The sequence below is a fragment of the Lithobates pipiens genome, unplaced genomic scaffold (genome assembly GCF_037356315.1).
Source record: "Lithobates pipiens isolate NorthernLeopardFrog02 unplaced genomic scaffold, aLitPip1_a1.2 Scaffold_30, whole genome shotgun sequence".
Lineage (NCBI taxonomy): Eukaryota > Metazoa > Chordata > Amphibia > Anura > Ranidae > Lithobates > Lithobates pipiens.
In genome coordinates, this window is record NW_027507791.1 from 6,173,938 (window position 1) to 6,187,750 (window position 13,813).

Sequence of the window (13,813 nt, forward strand, 5' to 3'; positions counted from 1 at the left end):
TCCACTTCACAATTCTGTGCCACTTTGTGTTGGTCTATCACATAAAATCCCAATAAATTACATTTGCGTTTTTGGTTGTAACATGACAAAATGTGGAAAATTTCAAGGAGTGTGGATATGTTTTCAAGGCACTGTATATGGTGGACATGCCTGAAGGTCAAAAGACTATAGATAAGAGTCTACAACATTGTCAACTCAGTGTTGCACATAAACTTACAAAAAGACCCTTGGGAGGCACTCCTACACAAACTGATAGAAGGTGCTACCAAACGAGAGCGAGCTCTTGTGACCCATGTATTCTCGGCCAAACAGATGATTGCCAAAGCGTGGAAGATGCCTATTCTAAACTTTGACAAAGTAAAAAGGCTGTGCATGGCACCCCAGTGAATGAGAAATTGAAAGCGATTCTGACAAACATGATAGATTTCTGCATATTTGGCAGCCCTGGCTACATTATTTCCCATCAACACAACCTAGAACGGTAGTCTAGTACAGCTTTTTTTTTTCTTAATTTCCTTTTTAATTTTATTTTTTTTCTTCTCTTTGTATTGGAACCTGCATTTTGCCCACAAGCTAGAGTGGTCCCATAGACGACTGAATGTTTTTTTTAGCTCTATGGTCCACCCCCCCCCCCCCCCCCCTTTTTTTTGGGACATGAAATGCCTCGCAATTTCAGGCATGGCTTTACTATTTGATTTCCTATTAACTTAATGCTGCTGTGAATGGTCGTTGTTACTTTTTTTTTTTTTTTTTTCCTCTGTATCATTGATTAATGTTTAATACTTGCAGAGAGAAACTCCTTTTGAATTTGCTATTGTATAAACTTATTGCATTTTGTACGTGCCCATTTTCCTTATTCTTCTCAATAAAGTTAATGTAAACGAAGATGATATGTAATCTGAATGCTGACTTGGCCAACTTGCATTAAATTCATTACACAGACTTTCTGCTGTGTTCACTGGACATGGCGCAAAGGGAAATTTCCCCAGTGGACACAGACGACAAAATAAAGCCTCATATGAGTTTTACTTATTCCCCACTATTCAAAATGAAAAAAAGATTTTGACTTTAGATATACTTTTATATGTTCAACAGAAGCCAGTTGTTAGACTGGCTTCTGTTAAACAAACCTGATGGAAAAACCAACATTCGATCAGCTTCTGCAGCCAATGACTGCAGCACTGATCAGTGTGTTCTGACAGGGACGGAGTCCCCGCTGTCAGAATAATATAGTGCAGGGAGGGGGGAATACCTATATCCTCATCGCATGTGTGGATGCAGGAATCTTTGAATTCATTTTTTGTTCAACCAGCTGGTTTAAGAAAAATACTCATATTGTATGCCAAGCTTTAGAGAAGCACAGCCAAAGCTCATTTGGCTGTACTTCTCCTGTGGGTCACAGGAGTGCAGGCTGTTCTGCACTCCTGTGATCCGTTTTCAGCAGACAGAGGGGAAAGGCAGAAGCCTGCTGTCAGCTGACATCAGAGAGCCCGTCCAGGCTTGGGAAAGATTGCGAGTAGATGGTCAGGATCCACCAGAAGCCTGGACCAGTGCTTGGCTCAGCCTCTTAGTAAGGCGCTTTGAGCCTGAGCCAGCTACTCTGCCTCTTTCACAGCCCAGAGCCGTTCCAGGCTCAGGAAGGATCGCAACCATATGGTCGGGATCTGTCCACATACCTGGACCGGCACCCAGCTTAGCCTCTCAGCGAGCCGATGAGAGCCTGAGCCGGAAGCTCTCGCCCCCTCCACAGCTCAGCGCTCAAGTGAGTGTGGGTAGAGGGGCTAGCAGAGCGCTGGTTACTGACAGTCACCAGCTCATTGCTCAGGGAGCTCTGAGAACCGAGTGATCGACTCGGCATTAGAACCGGCGGGGGACTGATCCTGCATTCACCTAGGTAAGTATGATTCAGATAAAAAAATTTTTCTCCTACTTCTCTTTTAAGTAGACTTTGGTAGGAAACAACCAAGATAATCCCACATAAATACATACTCGTTATTACCCTGGGTTCCTTCAAATAACCGATCCCTAATGCTTCTAATTATCACAAAGAACAGGTCAGAACAGAGGATGATGTAGAGAAGATCTCTACAATAGAATAGTAAAGCTTTCAGACAGTTAGTAGCTGGTCACCAAGGATACTAAAGGGCAAGGATTATAAGATTCCTTCCATTTCCCCCGTTAATTCTACAGCACAGGAAATGAGGGCAAATCTGCCTAATGAGACAAAGATGGCAAAAAAACAAACTGATAGTTTTACTTAAAATTATACATTTTTTGTTGTTGTAATGTTTGATACAAAACTGTACTTAAAGTGGTTGTAAACCCAATGTGAAAAAAAAATCTAAATAATATCACCTGCAAGACGAGGCATAATGAGCTAGTATGCATAGCATACTAGCTCATTATGTAATATTCCCCTTATATCGAAACCCTCGCTGTGGTGCCTGTGCACAGCACTGGCGGCCGACATCACTCTCGGGGGTTACTTCTGGGTACCGCAGCTCTGTGCTGTGATTGGCGGGAGCCGCAATGACGTCACTCCCGTACACGGGAGCGGCCAGTAACGGCACAGTCTAGCTGAAGCAATGGCATGTATGTGCCGATGGGTTGGCTCCGGGCAATCACAACACTGGAGCCCGCGATACCCGGAAGTCATTTCCAGGAGCGATTTCTTTAGCCAGAGCGGTGTACGGGGACCGGCATTTCGGCCTGTAGTGGTGCGCTTTTACCCCCAGCTGGCGGCCAAGAAAAGGTTAAAACCGCCCGCAATAGCGGCGTTTTGCCGGCGGTATTGCAGCGCTGCACCATTGATTTCAATGGGGAGGAGCGGTAAACACACCGCTCCAAAGAAGCTGCTGGCAGGACTTTTCCTGATGCCCTGCCAGTGCACCGCCCCAGTGTGAAAGCCCTCGGGCTTTCACACTGGAGACAATGGAGCAGCAGTTTGAGGGAGTGGATTTCAGGCGCTATTTCTATTGCGGTATGAAAGGGGTCTCAGTGCCATCTAGTGGCGGAAATGTGGTATAGTTTTCTGAAACACCTCAAGAATTAAGAATTAAACATACTGCATTTTGGCAAGTAGATGGAGCTGACAATCATAGGAATAAACCGATTACCAGTGGCAGCCTGTCCATAGGGGGCTCCACACTACCCCCCCCCCCCCCCCCAATCCATGCGTCCAGCCCGATGATCTGCATGCAGGGCGCCAGACACATGGATACCAATCCGACCAATCACCCAATTGGCCGAAAGGAGATTTGATAAGATTAGCCGCCAGGAGAAGGATGATGATGCAGGGCAAGTGAGGAGCTACTGCAGGGCCCCCGACTACTGACAAATCAACCCCCCCCCCCCCCCCCCCCAAAAAAAAAAAAAAAAAAACACCAGCCGCCACTGCTTATTACAGAAAGTACAGGGAAATTTTGTCCAACCTGCACATACACTATATTGCCAAATGGCCTTCTTATCCAACATCAGTACCTGACCTCACAAATGCGCTTCTGGAAGAATGGTCAAACATTCCCATAGACACACTCCTAAACCTTGTGGACAGCCTTCCCAGAAGAGTTGAAGCTGTTATACTGCAATGGGTGGGCCAACTCGATATTAAACCCTATAGACTAAGACTAGGATCTCATTAAAGTCCATGTGTGTGTAAAGGCAGGCGTATCAATACTTATAGTGTATGTATGTGAAATTTATTCAAGGAATGTTTTATAAACCAAATCCTTAGTGTGTACCATAGGCTGGAAGAGTGTATTTGTCATGTTACTGCAGCCCCATTCAGTCCTTCACTGTATAACCCTGAAATGATCCGGTTTTCAGGGTTTGGCGTGAATAGGCACAGCACTTTTGGAATCTTTCTTTTTTAGGAGACATTCGGGGACTGAAGCGGTGCTTTGAAAGTGTTTTCAGTAAACTGTATACTTTGTCACCTTTTTAGTGCACACTGCACGGGCTTCACTTATAGCTTACATTGTATTGATTAATTAGAGGACCTCTTTAAGCAATTGAAAGAAGTGTGATCTGTTTTTAGTGAGTTTTTTTCTAAATTGTGTGTTTGTGTTTTAGGTGAAGAACTTGCGATCCACTGTTTCTCGGGCAGCCATCGGGTGTTTAGGAGACATGTTTACACACCTAAAGAAGAACATGGACCATGAACTGGACAACTGTGTCCGCGTACTTCTCCACAAAGCCGGAGAGCCAAACATCTTCATCCGAGAAGATGTGGATAAGGCCCTTGGCGCCATGGTACAACATGTGACGCCGCTGCGTGTTCTAGCCGCACTCATAAATGGAGGGCTCAGGTAAAATTAACCACCTTTTGACTTTTGACTTCCTTTGTATTCAGGGGCCAGAGTTTTTAAAGCAGCAGTGTGACCTTACTGCTACCATGGTGCTGCTTTTAATAAATAATAAACCTCGGCACATATCTAAAGTCTACACCCCTGTTAAAATATTGTTTCTGTGATGTAAAAAAAATAAGACAAAGTTAAATCATTTCAGAACTTTTTCAACCTTTTTATGTGACCTAAACTGTACAACCCAAGTGAACAACAAGTGAACAACAAACTGAAATCTTTTAGGTGGAGGGAAACCCTGCGCACCTCTGAGCTCCGCACTCTGAACACCACGCACCCCTGAACACTGCACTTTGTACACTGCGCACCCCTGAGCTCCGCACTCTGTACACTGCTCACCCCAACGCCACGCACCCCTGAACACTGCACTTTGTACACTGCGCACCCCTGAGCACTGCACTTTGTACACTGCGCACCCCTGAGCACTGCACTTTGTACACTGCGCACCCCTGAGCACTGCACTTTGTACACTGCGCACCCCTGAGCACTGCACTTTGTACACTGCGCACCCCTGAGCACTGCACTTTGTACACTGCGCGCCCCTGAGCACTGCACTATGTACACTGCACCCCCCTGAGCTCTGCGCCCCTGTGTCCTGCGCGCGCCCCCCCCCTGTGCCCTGCACGCGCCCCCCCTGTGCCCTGCGCACCCCTGAGCTCCGCACCCCTGCTCCCCCCTAAGCACGGCCCCCCTCCGCGCCCTGCACACGGCACCCCCCTGAACCCTGCACTCTGTACGATACCCCTAACTAAAATCTAGTGGAACCAATTGTCTTCAGAAGTCACCTAATTAGTAAATAGAGTCTACCTGTGTGTAATTTAATCTCAGTATAAATACAGCTGTTCTGTGAAGCCCTCAGAAGTTTGCTAGAGAACCTTAGTGAACAAACAGCATCGTGAAGGCCAAGGAACACACCTAGACAGGCCAGGGATAAAGTTGTAGAGAAGTTTAAAGCATGATTTGGTTTAAAAAAAATATCCCAAGCTTTGAACATCTCACAGAGCTCTGTTCAATCTATCATCTGAAAATGGAAAGAGTATGGCACAACTGCAAACCTGTAACAGATGACCCCTGCCCCCATCTATAACTGGCCTTCACAGCAAGGAGCACATGGAAGGGCAATGCATACAAGACAGCGACGGCCCATCCATTAGGGGCATGTGATTAGAGCCCGAGGCTCTTATAGGCTTCAAAAAAGGGTGAGCTCAGGGCGCACAGCACTGCTCTCCGAGCCCACGCAATTGTGTGACAATAGAGAATGAATATTCGCTGTTGCCACAGTGATCCTTCTCCCGGCCAATTAGTTGGCACACATTTGCAATTGCAAGCATAGGCTGCAAGGCCCCATAACGGCACCCTGTATTACCTGCATTCCTAACCCTTGTGAATTTATGAGAGTCTCCAACAGTGGGAGCACATGCAGCTGAGCTGGGAATCTTCTCAGGTTTTGTCTTGTATGCGTTTCCCCTCCTGCGTTGTGCTCCTTGCTGTGAATGCCAGTTATAGACAGGGGCAGGGGCTATCTGTTTGTTACTGGTATAAATATTGGTTAGGGGACACACTGGATATTGTTGCTGCCATGTGCTATGGGTTGGGTGTCCAGTGTCCCCCTGTGCCTTTAAGGAGGATTGGGCTACCTCCAGGTCCACCTGCCCTCTATTGATCCATTAGAATGCATGTGCTTCCGCTGTTGTAGACTCTCATAAAATTTCAAGGGTTAGGACTGCAGGTCATACAGGGTGCCGTGAAGGGGCCTTGCAGCTTACGCATGCATTTGCAAATGTGTGCTAACTAAACCCCTCTTTTTGACGCATACTGTTAGATAGGTTAATTCGGTATGGTAAGTGGACTGGTTGGTGAGTTGAGCTGGGAATTTTCTCTGGTTTTGTCTTGACAACTGCCAACCTACCAAGACATGGCCACCCACCTAAACTGAGAGGCCAAGCAAGAAGAGCATTAACCAGAGAAGCAGCCAAGAGGCCCATGGTAACTCTGGAGTAGCTGCAGAGATCCACAGCTCAGGTAGTAGAATCTGTCCACAGGACAACTATTAGTCCTGTACTCCACAAATCTGCCCTTTATGGAAGAGTGGCAATAAAAAAGCCATTGCTTGCAGTTTGGAGAAGCCATGTGGGGGACACAGCAAACATGTGGAAGAAGGTGCTCTGGTCAGAGGAGACCAAAATTGAACTTTTTGGCATAAAAGCAAAATGCTATGTGTGGTGGAAAACTAACACTGCACATCACCCTTAACACACCATCCCCACCATGAAACGTGGTGGTGGCAGCATCATACTGTGGGGATGCTCATCTTCAGCAGGGACAGGGAAGCTGGTCAGAGTTGATGGGAAGATGGTTGGAGCCAAATACAGGGAAATCTTAGAAGAAAACCTGTTAGTCTGCAAAAGACTTGAGACTGGAGCGGAGGTTCACCTTCCAGCAGGACAACGACCCTAAATATACAGCCAGAGCTACAATGAAATGATTTAGATAAAAGCATATTCATGTATTGGATTTAGGTTTGGATTTTGTACCATTCTAACTGAGAATCTGTGGCAAGACTTGAAAACTGCTGTTCTCCATCCAATCTGACAGAGCTTGAGTTATTTTGCAAAGAAGAATGAGACAAAAATGTCCCTCTCTAGATGTACAAAGCTGGTAGAGACATCCCCAAAAAGACTTGCAGCTGTAAGTGAAAGGGGGTTCTACAAAGTATTGACTCAAGGGGGCCCCATACAAATGTACTCCACACTTTTCACATTTTATTTTTTAAAAATTGAAAACCATTTATCATTTTCCTTCCACTTCACAATTGGCCACTTTGTGTTGGTCTATCACATAAAATCCCAATAAAATGCATTTACCTTTTTGGTTGTAACGTGAGAAAATTTGGAAAATTTCAAGGCACTGTAGTTGATATATGTAACAGAGATTATACAGTCAGATATTTTATTTTATATTCCCTGTTTAAGCCCCACATTTTTGTCAAGATGGTTTGGCATTATGTTCTTTTGTTGTTGTTCTGCTTCAATACCGTATTTTGGCTTGTGTCTCCATAGCCATTTGAACACTACAGTGAGGAAGTGCACAGCCCAACACATGTCGGACTTGGTGGAGCGAATGGGGCCTGGACGTGTCCTGTCTGGTATAAAGGACATCACAGATAGAGCGTTGCCCGCTATATCCAAGTTTGCTCAGGACAGCTCTCAGGAAACCAGGTAAGAAGTGCCATGTGGATGTGCCAAGCAAACATTCTGCACCATGCAGTTTGTCCCTGTACCCATTAAACCACTTGGATGTGTAGTTACAAATTGGCATAGATGTACAGCCTAAAAAAGAAACGCAAGAGGGCGCCTCCATCTAGGTGTCAGGAGCGTAACTATAGGGGGTGCAGCAGTCACGACCGCAACCGGGCCCTGTGATGCAGGGGGCCCATGCAGCCCCCTCTACATATGGCCGGCAGCAGCATAGGCAGCTAGGGGTACCAGTGCACCATGCACACGGGTGGCTGGAGGGTGACTAGCAGAGCTCCATGCTCGACTATTGCACTGGCTGCTCTTCAGTTGTGCATTCCCCGCATGACCTGTGTCCTCGGCCGGTTCCTCAGAGTACCCCTCTCCTGCTCCATGCATTGCCGCTCAGTCCAATGTCTGTTTTCCCCAGCCAGAGTCCCGCGCCCCCCCGAGTCCGGCCTGCACTGCATACGTCTCCCGGGTAAATAAACTTTAAGCACACAGATGCAGTTCAGCCCTATGAGAGCTCCCTGGAGGACACTGTAGGCTTGTCCGCCAGCCCCCCTCCCCCCCCCTTCATACAAAGATGATGAAAGGTCTTTCTGGGAGATATGCTGATCACCCGTCCAGCACACTGGATGGAGCCCAGGCCAACATGGATGAGTGCGCGCCCTACAGCTTGGTCATGGTGAATGAGAGGACCCCATCCCCCCACACACCATTACATACCCCCTCCATCTCCCCCTAGGGACAGGGACTCCTTCTCACGTGGGGACAGGGACCCCTTCTCACCTGGGGCAGTAACTTCATCTGCCCTGGAGAAAAGGTCCTCATCTCTTCTGGAGACGGGGACCCCATCCTGCCTAGGGACAGTCCCCCAATGGGGCACCTAAAAATAAAAAATAAATAATTAAAAAAAAACTACTGATACCAGTGGTGGAACTACAGGGCTCACAAAGGTCATACCTGTGACCACGCCCTGGAGTTCCACTGCCAGACTCGAAGGGCCCTGGCTGGGGTTCAGGGGGGCCCTTCATGGTTTCTTGCATCAGGGCCCTGAAAATTCTAGTTACGCCACTGCTAGGTGTAGCAATTTATTAAAAAGTATAAAAGACAATAAAAAGCACTCGCTGCATATGTGAATCAAAGCTTGTTATAGACCTCCATAGGAGCACAATGGGCTGCAAATAAATTAAAAACTGTACTGAGCTTTTTCAAGCTGCAGTGTGCAAGAGACCACAATGTGGTGGTTGGTTTGTTTTGACCAGGGCTTTTTTTTTTTTTTTTTTTTTTTTTTTTTAGCGGGAACGCAGTTCCGGCACCTCCAAGCATTGAATGGGGTTCTGGGCTGTGCTGGAGGGTCTATTGATGCCGACTGCAGGGGGATCTATTGCCACTGGGGGGGGGGTCATTTTGTTGCTAGGGAGGTCTATTTTTGCTGGGGGGATATTCAGTTAGTAGCTGGTCAATTATTGCTGGGAGAGATCTCCTGTGGAGGGGAGGGGTCCCTTGTTGCCAGCTGCTGGAGGGTCTATTGATGCTGGCTGCTGGGATATATACTGTATTGTTACTGGCTGGGTTTTTTGTTGCTGGGGAGATCTATTGTTGGGGAATCTATTATTGCTGGTGGGGATCATTATGTTGCTAGCGGGTCAGTTGATGCTGGGGGAATCTACCGTTGAGGAAAGGGTTTGTTGATGCTGGCTGCTTGGAGATGTGTACTGTATTGTTATATTGGGGGTCTATTGTTGCTGGGGGCATAATTTTCTACAGGAAATCTATTGTTACTGGGGGATCTGTTGATCTACTGTATTGTTATATTGAAGGTCTATTTTTACTGGGGGGGGGGGGGGGGTTTATGGTGTTATTTTGCTATGGGGCATCTATTGTTGTTGGTAGGGGATTCTGTTGTTGCTGGTGGGTATCTGGTGGCTGTTGTTGCTGGCAGGGACGCGCTGTCCCTCTCTCCATGGGGTCCCGTCTCTTGATTGGATAAATTGATAGCAGCGCAGCCATTGGCTCCCGCTGCTGTGAATCTAACCCAATGACACGGGCGCCGGGGGGAAAGGGGGCGGGGCTGAATCCGGCATTCATGTAGATGGACACAAATGCTGGACTCGGGAGCGCGCCCACAAGGTAACCTCCTCTGGAGAACACCTCTCCTAGGGAGTTATACGATGTGGGGAGGAGCCATGAGAGCCGTCGGGTGACCCCAGAAGAGGATGTTTAAGGTCACTCTGTGCAAAACAAGCTTCACAGTGGAGGCAAGTATGATATGTTAAAAACAAAAAAAACATTCCTTTACCATCACTTCAATGCTTTTGTTGCAGATTCTATGGCCGAAAGATGCTTCACTATCTGATATCACATCCCGACTTTGAAAAAATGCTACACAAATATGTACCGAGCAAGGACTTGCCTTCTATAAGGGACGTAATTAAACATATACAGGCCAAGGTAAGGAGAAAGATCGTCAAAGCAGGTTTCAGGAGACCACGTCCCAAAGGATATTGCTGACCTAAAACCTGGTCTATGTTCCATTCTCTATTTTCCAACAAACTACAGATGGAATGGTGCTCTTTTACTGTGCCAAAAGAAATTATTATCAGATTGCCCAGTTTGTACACGTTTGGTAGGGGAAACGGGGGAATCATCCAAGGGTCTATTTGTTGGGTTTGGAATAATCGGACCTTTTGTGTATGGGAAGTCTTGTATAAACGTGGTTGTGTCCCTGGTGTCAGTCTTGTCATTGTGTATTGTCTTTGTTGTACAGGGTGTAGGAGAGATCCAGGATGCACCATCTGCCCGCGGAAGGAGATCCTACCATCGCAGTGTTAGCAGCCTGAGAGCTTCTTCTGTTTCGCAGAATGCTCAGAATACACTGGAGAGGTATGCAGAAGTCCTCTCCTTCTATATGTTTGAATTGGGTTACCCCCACATATGACTAATTCTGTAGGTCGAGGACAACCTAGTCATTTTAAAAAAAAATAATCGAAGACAAAGTAACAGCACAGAAGAAAATCTATATGTACATAAGAGATCTCGATACATACATAGATATTTTCTGCTCAGAAATATAACTTTAACAGTCACATATTAGATTGTAAGCTCTAACGAGCATGGCCCTCGGATTCCTCTTGTACCAAATTGTAATGTAACTAATGTCTGCCCTCATGTTGTAAAGCGCTGCGCAAACTGTTGGCGCTATATAAAACCTGTATAATAATAATTATAATAATATTCTCTCCCTTTACTTTGGCATCTGAAGAGAGAGATTCTTTGGAGGAGCCTCTATTATTCTACTGATGTATGCGTTCTAGGGCTGAAATGATTAATCGATATTATGGATAATAATCTATAATGAAAATCGTTTTCAAGGATTTTCATTATCAATTAGTTGTTCCGCACCTTCCTCCCTGCCAGTCCATTAGAATCCTCCTGCGTACAAGCCGGTGGCTCCGTATGTGACCAGGCACATCCCTGCCGCACCTCCTCGCTGATGTTGGCTCCCCACTGATTTTCTCAGCCTCACCCGCTGCTGCCTCAATTGAATAGCAGAGAGAGGCGAGAACCAGCCGTCAGAGACAAGCTGCACCTGTGTGAAGTGATAAGGTAGCGGTTACTGGCTATACAACTCAGTCAGTACAGTACATTAATTACTATGATGAGTTTTTCTGGGGGGGGATTGCCCCATCATTGGTGTTCCGGGGGGTAGATTGAATAGTGCCCCATCATTGGTGTTTCCGGGAGGAATAGTTCCCCATCATTGGTGTTTCCGGGAGGAATAGTGCCCCGTCATTGGTGTTTCCGGGAGGAATAGTGCCCCGTTATTGGTGTTCCCGGGAGGAATAGTGCCCCGTTATTGGTGTTCCCGGGAGGAATAGTGCCCCGTTATTGGTGTTCCCGGGAGGAATAGTGCCCCGTTATTGGTGTTCCCGGGAGGAATAGTGCCCCGTTATTGGTGTTCCCGGGAGGAATAGTGCCCCGTTATTGGTGTTCCCGGGAGGAATAGTGCCCCGTTATTGGTGTTCCCGGGAGGAATAGTGCCCCGTTATTGGTGTTCCCGGGAGGAATAGTGCCCCGTTATTGGTGTTTCCGGGAGGAGTAGTGCCCCGTTATTGGTGTTTCCGGGAGGAATAGTGTTTCTGGGAGGAATAGTGCCCCATTGTTGGTGTTTCTGGGAGGAATAGTGCCCCATTGTTGGTGTTTCTGGGAGGAATAGTGCCCCATTATTGGTGTTTCTGGGAGGAATGGTGCCTCATTATTGGTGTGTTCCCGGGAGGAATGGTGCCCCATTATTGGTGTGTTCCCGGGAGGAATGGTGCCCCATTATTGGTGTGTTCCCGGGAGGAATAGTGCCCCATTGTTGGTGTGTTCCTGAGAGGAATAGTGCTGCCCCATCATTGGCGTTCCTGGGAGGAATAGTGCCCCATAATTTTCATTATTACTTTAAACTAAAAAAAATTGCATATTACGTTTTTTTTAATGATTTTATCTGTTTAATCAAAACAATAATCGACCAACTAAATGATTATGAAAATAGTCGTTAGTTGCAGCCCTAATGTGCCCTACTGTAGGGGGTCTGTGTCTGGCCAGACCTAATTAGTGCTGTGGCAGTCACATGACTAAATAAAAAAAGAAAGTGTTTCAGAAGAGCAAAATACGTTTTTTAGCTCCCTATAAATCTTTATTGAACATGAGATGTATATTTTTTGTTCATTAAGCCCTTCACGTCAGCCGTATGCAGCCTCGGCATGTGGGCCTTAACACAAAGCAGCTGCATATATGCATACCTGAAGGTAAATAGAGCCGTGCTGAGAGTGCCTGCTCCCGGGACAGTTAATAGGCGACTAACAGAAAACTCCTGATCTCTACAGGTGATCAGTAGCTTTCCGATCATGTGACTGCTGTGGCAGCTAATCACGGTGGTCACATGATCAGCAACCCTACCCCACCTCCCTGCATGAGAAACCGCTCAGGGCCGGGAGGTGGCAGCGGTAAGGGGGTTAATTTGCTGTAGGCAGAGTCCATACCTCCCAACATTTTGAGATGGGAATGAGGGACACCTACTAGCAAACATATGTAGGCATAGGACACTCCCCCCTGCCACACCCCTTAAAGGGGACTTAACCAGAAAAAAATAAAAGTTAATAAAACCCCCAAGTGCTTTTTTTTTAACCACTAATATTCCTTTATAATGGCTTTTAAAATGAACAGTTGCAGCAATTTAGAATTTGGATGAAAGGTTTAGCACTGGGAGACACTTTTTGAAAGCTAAAAAGTGCCTTTTATATACAACTATATAGATCGGGGACAGAGGGACATTACTCCAAATCAGGGACAGTCCCTGGAAATTAGAGACAGTTGGGAGTGACATTAGCTTATGCATCCAAGGCTTTTTTTTTTTTTTTTTTTTTTACTTTACAGGTATTACCAATTACATTTAATATATTTGCCTCTCATTTATACTAAAGTTAACTTTTTTTTTTTTTTTTTTTTTGTAAGTTTCTGAGTGAATGTAATCAATTGGCATACTATGTCACGGCCCCATAGTGTTTACCAGTAGGAGGACATGGAGGAGGGAGGGATGTGTTATGCACCATTTTGTATACGCCCACATGTGTGACTCTATAGACGTGGGCTGCACAGATTGGAAAAAGGAAATGAAGAGCTTAGAAGGGAACTGAATTTTGAGCATGCTTAGTAGAGGACACCAGCTGGGCTACAGAATCTAAGCCTGCAGTGTGGGGGCACAGAACAGATGAGAGGGACAGCTGAAGGCAGGATCAACCAGGTATTTTTCACTGGGCATAAAACAAATGTTTTAGTGGCCTTCTATGTATGAACACTCTGTTTATATAGCTTGTAATGAGAGTTTTTCATAGCCTGGGTTTAATGATACTTTAACCAAAAAGATCACTTGATGTAGAGAAGGAAGGGGGGTTACCTTACAGGCCATCAATAGATTTTCCCTTTAAAGGGGTCCATCTGTAGTGGGGCCAGAACTTCTCATCTAAAATACTGTACAGGCAATCTTTGGGGTGCATTGTAATCCAGGTTGAAAATAAGTCTTTAGCCTGGGACCAAAAGTTGCAGAGTACATTGCATGATCATAGGAGGTGAAGAAATCCCCCCCCCCCCCCCACAGTGACATGGCACTGTGCATGTGCACTATGCCTGTGTTTGCCCAGCACATGCAAAGTGCTGTACATTTCCCTG

The 13,813-nt window shown here is 46.2% G+C and overlaps 1 protein-coding gene across 1 annotated transcript in view; it reads left to right on the forward strand.

Moving 5' to 3' along the window:
• TOGARAM1 (TOG array regulator of axonemal microtubules 1) overlaps positions 1–13,813 on the forward strand; it is a 91,702-nt gene that overhangs the window by 76,213 nt on the left and 1,676 nt on the right. Inside the window, exons 14-17 of the mRNA XM_077463569.1 lie at positions 4,072–4,307; positions 7,421–7,579; positions 9,925–10,051; positions 10,368–10,483. Of these exons, the coding sequence (XP_077319695.1) occupies positions 4,072–4,307; positions 7,421–7,579; positions 9,925–10,051; positions 10,368–10,483 (638 nt within the window). The remainder of the gene's footprint in view (positions 1–4,071; positions 4,308–7,420; positions 7,580–9,924; positions 10,052–10,367; positions 10,484–13,813) is intronic.